The 7,500-nt window shown below is 43.3% G+C and overlaps 1 protein-coding gene across 1 annotated transcript in view; it reads right to left on the bottom strand.

Moving 5' to 3' along the window:
• Positions 1 to 2,618: 2,618 nt before the first annotated feature.
• LOC143276548 (arsenite methyltransferase-like) overlaps positions 2,619 to 7,500 on the bottom strand; it is a 16,230-nt gene continuing 11,348 nt past the window's right edge. The window contains exon 10 of the mRNA XM_076581112.1: positions 2,619 to 5,427. Coding sequence (XP_076437227.1) covers positions 5,350 to 5,427 — 78 coding nt within the window. The 3' untranslated portion in view covers positions 2,619 to 5,349. The remainder of the gene's footprint in view (positions 5,428 to 7,500) is intronic.

The following is a 7,500-nucleotide window of genomic DNA, read 5'->3' as shown; positions in this document are numbered from 1 at the left end:
GAAAAACAGAAAACAAAACAAAAAACGTGTTTTGAAACACAGTGCAGAGAGAAAAAAGAGAGAAAAAAAGAACGATGACGTCAGTCACTGCTTGACGTCATCTTGTCAGGAAATAAGACGTCACAAAAAAAAAGGTTAGGTAAGACAACATGCAGGAGACTGAATGAACCGATGGATTATTTGATTAATTGATTTCTTTTAAAGCGTGGAGGTCATTCAGCAGATTGGGACAGAGGTAAAAAGGTCAACGGTCCATTGTGTCTAATGTTCAGCACAGGAAGGCCGGGCCAAGTCCTTTACTTCCGCCGTTTTCTTCTTCCATGACTGAAGTCAGGTATACCTATCTTATCTCTCCAAATAACCATTCACACCTTGATGGAGTGAGGAAAATCGGAGTAAAGTGTCATTCCTTGGGAGGTTATATATATATATATATCCATTATTATTATTATTATTATCATTGTTGTTCTTATTGTTACGACTACTATTACTAATACTATTGTTATTATTATAGACAAAAATGTGATGCAGGTTGGTTGGGTGATCGAAGTGTACACAGGGGATTCTGGCCAGGAGGGGTATGGCATGGCCTTGCTTGGGCTAGTTTTAAGCCTGGGTGTTAGTTGCCTAGACTACCCAGGGGTATAAACTAGCCAGTGGTAGAGTTTGGCCTGTTAACACCGTTTCTGCCAATGCCACGTTCGCTGTTTTGTATTGCATTAGCTTAACACCAGTTCTGGCTTTCCGAACTTGGTCAAGTAGCCTACTAAAGCTCTCACTGTACAATTTTGTTTTCTTTGAAATAAATACGGTATATTCGACAGTGAACACGTGTTTGTTTGTTTGCTTTGAGCTTCTCAGTGTACACGTGTGGCGAGTGTAGTAGTAGTAGTCTTCAGTTTAACACCTTCCACTTTAAGTGATATTAAGTATGGCGATTGTGTGTGTGTGTGTGTGTGTGTGTGTGTGTGTGTGTGTGTGTTAATCATTAGCTGATTCAGTTTCAGTTTCTCAAGGAGGCGTCACTGCGTTCGGACAAATCCATACACGCTACACCACATCTGTTGAGCAGATGCCTGACCAGCAGCATAACCCAACGCGCTTAGTCAGGCCTTGAGTGCATGCTTACATATTTGTGTACCTATGAAAGTGGATTTCATTTTACGTAATTTCGCCAGAGGACAACACTCTCGTTGCCATGGGTTCTTTTTCAGTGCGCCAAGTGCGTGCTGCACACGGGACCTCGGTTTATCGTCTCATCCGAAAGACTAGATGCTCAGTTTGATTTTCCAGTCAAACTTAGGAGAAAGGGCGAGAGCGGGATTCGAACCCACACCCTCACGGTGTACTGTATTAGTTTTTTTGTGTTTTTTGTTTTTGTGTTTTTGGCTTCCTCGAAATTTCTCCTCCAGTTCTCTGTTGCCTGTGCATACCGACCAGGAAGAAAAGGAGAATAAAAGAAAAGAGAGAAAGAAAGAGAAAAAAAAGCTCTCACTGTCTCTCTTACTTTGTTTTTTTAATTAGCTCCCTTGATCAGTGTTCAAGGCCCTATCTTTTCGGCATGGCGTCGTGTCTTGAGGAAAGACACTCTTCTCCACTTTTCCTCACTCCACCCAGGTGTGAATGGTTATTTGGACAGATAAGATAGGTATACCTGACTTCAGTCGTGGAAGATGAAAACGGCGGAAGGACAGGACTTGGCCCGGCTTTCAGTGCCGAACATTAGACACAATGGACTGTTAACATTTTTACCTCTGTCCCAATCTGCTGAATGACCTCCACACTTTAAAAGAAATCAATTAATCAAATAATCCATCAATTCATTCAATCTCCTGTATGTTGTCTTACCTAACCCTTTTTTGTGACGTCTTATTTCCTGACAAGATGACGTCAAGCAGTGACTGACGTCATCGTTCTTACCCACGTGTGAATGGTATGTCTGCATTGATAGGTATACCTGACTTCAGTCGTGGAAGATAAAAACGGCAGAAGGAGTGGAGCGGATTGCGTCCCGCTTTCCTGTGTTGAACCCTGAACATTTTAACCTTGGATCCAGTCTTCTCAGTGACCTCCCAACCTTTACTTTAACTCACTCAGTACGGCCAGTCCTCTCTTCTCCTCAAGAAAAAAAAACTAACCAGTTTATTCCCTCTTCCACATGTTGTCTTACCAACCTTTCTTGTGACGTCTTATTTTCTGACAAGATGACGTCAGGCAGTGATACTGACGTCATCGGTGAGTGTGTGTGTGTGTGTGTGTGTGTGTGTGTGTGTGCGTGTTGTCGTTATTGTTTTCTTATTGCCCTGTAGGCGGGCGATAGAACCATTTGACTACATAAAACGCTTCTATCATTAAACAGCAGTGTGTGTGCGTGCATGCGTGTGTATTCGCGTGTGCACAAGTATTCGCAAAGACATACATACACACAACTGAACGTGCGTGAGCGTGTGCTCACTCAGAGATATTCCTCCCTTCCCCCTCCCACCTCATACATGCACCCACATACACACCTACACCCACCTACCTCCTCCCCCACCCCCCACACACGCACGCACACACACACCCACCCACACACAATCACCACTCGTGCGCAGAAGCTCAAAACACAGAAACGCGTGTTCAGTGTTAAATGCACCGTATATATTTTCAAAGTCAATAAAATTGAGCAACGAAAGCGTTAATACCTAGCATGACATTTGGAACCCACCACGAGAAATGAAGCTGAACGCTCTGCTTGTGTCAGAGATTGACAAAAGCCTCCAGCTGGGCCAACAGCTTAGTGAGAGCTGTATGGCCATTGGTTTCTCTACTGCAATTGGAATTTTTTTTTTTTTTTGGCTGCCCCATCATCTGCACCGTTTCAGTGGCATTACTCTCACGCCGCTCATTTAGATTCCCCCATACACGGCCACACCCGGTTCGTCCGTCGCAGTTCCAGCGTCGGCAGTCCACAGGGAACCATCGATGTTAGGTCGCCAGGAGGCCACACACCAGAGGAGACCCTGCACTGCTGCTGAGTCGCTTCGGTGGTGTTCAGTGGTGCCTGTTCTGTTTTAATGTACTTAGGACACCACCTACTAAGCCCCCTACTAACGACAATAATGGCTTAGTCGCGGAGCCAGACTGAGTGAGCGTCCCTCCCAGAGTGGAGACCGCCACCACGTCCCTCAAACAACAGCCCCCCATGAATCTGCCGACACTGACGACATTGACAGGACTCACCCCAAGCACGGAAGTGGAGGGGTATCGAAACTGAGGTCACCATGAGAGCAAGGCATGAAAGGCCACAAACTTTGAGACTATTTTGTTTATATTGGCAATTGGAAATCATTTACAGTTTAGTTTTTTTTGTGAAGGACTATGACTCTCAGACTAGGAAGCAAGATCGCACTGTCTCTAAGTGCTGCAGCCTTGAGGGTTATTTGGTCTTTCGGGACCATCTCAACGGCAGCTGTCTTGTCGCCCTCTTGGTCGAGAGAGTGGGGATGTGACTTGGGCAAGACATTCTCCACTATAATCAAATTCTAGCTCAAATACTCGCGACAGCAGTTGCCTTCTCTGCCGTTTTGTTGGTCATAAATGGACACGACTAACATTCATCATAGATAGATAGATAGATAGGTATGTGTGCTCATCGGAAGATCTACCCAAAGCAAAATTGACAGTGGTTGTGTTTATGAAGGTGGTGGGGATATGTGATGTGCGTGAGAGAGAGAGAGAGAGAGAGAGAGAGAGAGAGAGAGAGAGAGAGACTGACACTGACACTGACACTGACACTAGTTTATTGAATAGGCCACAGCCCCTTTCAATGGGGGTTCACAGTCGACAGATACATTATTATTTAAACCAGGGAAAAAAAATTACATTTGTATATTTTGGACTGCATTCAAGGTCTGGGATCTAAGCTTAAAGGCATGGAAAAGAAACTTTTCAAAGACAAAAATACTCTCTTCTGGAACTCTCACAAAGTCCAGATTATGAATTTCTTAATTGACAATATTCTGTAAATACTTAGATCTTAAGTCTTCATACTTAGCAGAGAGAGAGAGAGAGAGAGAGAGAGAGAAGTGGGGAGGTGGAGGGGTCTGGGGTACGTTGGGTGAAAAGCGTGAAGGAGAGTGAGTGTGTTGTGTGATCACATCATGCTAACTTAGCAACTCATCTTCCACCATGACTGTTTGAACAGTTCGATGCATCGCTGGCATTTCCTGCTGGATGCGGGAGCGACATGCAACTGAATCTCTGAAAACTGCGACCTGCTACTTTAACCCACTCAGTACGGCCAGTCATCTCTTCTCCTCTACACAGACCCATCGGATGTCCAGTGGGTGTCTGAATGACCCAACCTTTAGCTTCCGTCGTCAGAATTGTGGTATTCTTTGTCAACATTCACCTCTTCAGTATAAGAGCCTTCCGCTTGCAATATTTTGATGATGGTAATTGGGGTGAAACGCTGTTAACGTCGTCTCTTTCGCCGTTCGTATGGAGAGAGTTAACCCCTTGACTGCCATAGTACGTATCACGTACAGTGATTACGTCATCAGAAAAAGGGAAATAACTCTGGGAGGCTGAAAATTCACACAGGTTATCTAGAGTGGTATATAACCATACCTTTTTTTTCTTTTTTTTTTTCAGTTTTAGGCTTATTGTTTTCGATATTGTTTTATGACTTGAAACACCACTTTCGACTGTTTTTCTCTGTGCCACTGGAGGAGTTAATGAAATGATTATTATACAAATACATCGATTATGAAAGCAAAAACATCGATTATGAAAGCAAAAACAAGTAGAAAAACAGAATCAACATCCAAAATGCTGACCCCTTGATCAGTTTTAAAAACAACAACAACGTTAACTTACAGAAACAAAACAACAACAACAACAAAACAACAACAAAAAACCCATTGTAACATAATCATTTTCTCCTAATACTTCAAATTTTGCATATCTGCAATGGAAACAAATCGAGCGCTACAGCAATAGTGTGTATTCTACGAATTGTTACGTTTTCAACAGCAACAAAACCAACCGGTTTCTTGCCATTTCTACAGACACCACTACAATCTTCCTGTGTGTGGAGATAGCCATGGAAACGAGGACTCTCGCCACTGAATTTTCTTTCACGTACAACAGTGTCAGGTTTACATGGTCGTTCAGCATATGGAATAAACAGCAAGCAATCTCTGGTTATTGTATAGCGAGGAGGAGGAGTTACGCCAGACAAGTCTTCAGGGAGTCTCCAAAATCGCTGGAAAAGAACAGCAGGAAAAAAAAAAAAGCACGTCGGCTGAATCAAGATGGCGCCCCTCTTCCTACAGCCGGAAGTGACGTGGTCATCCGGGTGCTGTCTCAGTGGACATCGTAGATGATCTCAGGAAGCTTTCCTTCCGCCGCCAGCTTGTCCATGTGCTGGAAGGGGTTCTGGTTCTGTTGCACACAGCCACGGTTATCACGTGCAGTCAGTGCACCGTGCACCATAGGGGGTGAGTCATGATGGATGTAGTGTTAACTAAACCATAGAATGGTGAGCATGATGGATATAGTGTTAAATTATAGAATGGTGAGTCATGCTGGATATAGTGTTAAACCATAGAATGGTGAGTCATGATGGATATGGTGTTAAACCATTGAACGGTGAGCATGATGGATATAGTGTTGAGTCATGTTGGATATAGTGTTAAACCACAGAATGGTGAGTCATATAGGATATAGTGTTAAACCATAGAATGGTGAGTCATGATGGATATAGTGTTAAACCATAGAATGGTGAGTCATGATGGATATGGTGTTAAACCATTGAACGGTGAGCATGATGGATATAGTGTTGAGTCATGTTGGATATAGTGTTAAACCACAGAATGGTGAGTCATATAGGATATAGTGTTAAACCATAGAATGGTGAGTCATGATGGATATAGTGTTAAACCATAGAATGGTGAGTCGTGATGGATATAATGTTAAACCATAAAATGGTAAGCATGATGGATATAGTGTTAAATTATAGAATAGTGAGTCATGTTGGATATAGTGTTAAACCATAGAATGGTGAGTCACGATGGATATAGTGTTAAACCATAGAATGGTGAGTCATGTTGGATATGGTGTTAAACCATAGAATGGTGAGTCATGTTGGATATAGTGTTAAACCATAGACTGGTGAGTCATGATACAGTATTAAACCACAAAATGGTGAGTCATGATGAATATAGTGTTAAACCATAGCATGGTGAGTCATGATGGAAACTGTGGTAAACTTGCGTGAAATGAGCCAAGGTTAAAAACACAAAACAAATCAATGTCAGTGTTATAGCTATTTTAAAAGGGAGAAAAATTTGCCGATCTCTGTGTCTAATTGTTTCATTTACACATATAAGGTTTGATTTTAACTTCACGGGAGGTAAGAATAGCGGTAATCCTACAAACACTGTCCACCTTACTCAATAAATACCTGTCCACCTTACCCAATAAATACCTGTCCACTTTACCCAATAAACACCTGTCCACCTTTCTAAATGAATATCTGCCCACCTTACCCAATAAATACCTGTCCACTTTACCCAATAAATACCTGTCCACTTTACCCAATAAATACCTGTCCACTTTACCCAATAAACGCCTGTCCACCTTTCTAAATGAATATCTGCCCACCTTACCCAATAAATACCTGCCCACCTTACCCAATAAATACCTGTCCACCTTACCCAATAAATACCTGTCCACTTTACCCAATAAATACCTGTCCACTTTACCCAATAAACGCCTGTCCACCTTTCTAAATGAATATCTGCCCACCTTACCCAGTAAATACCTGTCCTTTACCCAGTAAATATCTGCCCGCCTTACCCAATAAACCCGTCTACCTTTGGACCTGATAAACGCTTGTCCACCTTACCTTACAAATACCTGTGTAGCTTACCCTACAGGCACCTGACCACCTTACCCTACCGACACCTGTGCAGCTTAACCTACAGATACCTTACCCTACAGACACCTGTACAGCTTACCCTACAGACACGTTACCCTACAGACACCTGTACACCTTACCCTACAGACACCTGTGCAGCTTACCCTACAGACACCTTACCCTACAGACACCTGTACAGCTTACCCTACAGACACCTGTGCATCTTACCCTACCGACACTTTACCCTACAGACACCTGTGCAGCTTACCCTACAGACACCTGTGCAGCTTACCCTATAGACACTTACCCTACAGACACCTGTGCATCTTACCCTACCGACACTTTACCCTACAGACACCTATACAGCTTACCCTACAGACACCTGTGCAGCTTACCCTACAGACACCTTACCCTACAGACACCTGTACAGCTTACCCTACAGACAGCTTACCCTACAGACACCTGTACAGCTTACCCTACAGACACCTGTGCAGCTTACCCTACAGCCACCTTACCCTATAGACACTTACCCTACAGACACCTTACCCTACCGACACTTTACCCTACAGACACCTGTACACCTTACCCTACAGACA

This window comes from Babylonia areolata, chromosome 32, assembly GCF_041734735.1.
Source record: "Babylonia areolata isolate BAREFJ2019XMU chromosome 32, ASM4173473v1, whole genome shotgun sequence".
Lineage (NCBI taxonomy): Eukaryota > Metazoa > Mollusca > Gastropoda > Neogastropoda > Buccinidae > Babylonia > Babylonia areolata.
Note: the sequence above shows the minus strand (reverse complement) of the source record. Positions and strands in the feature narration are given on the sequence as shown.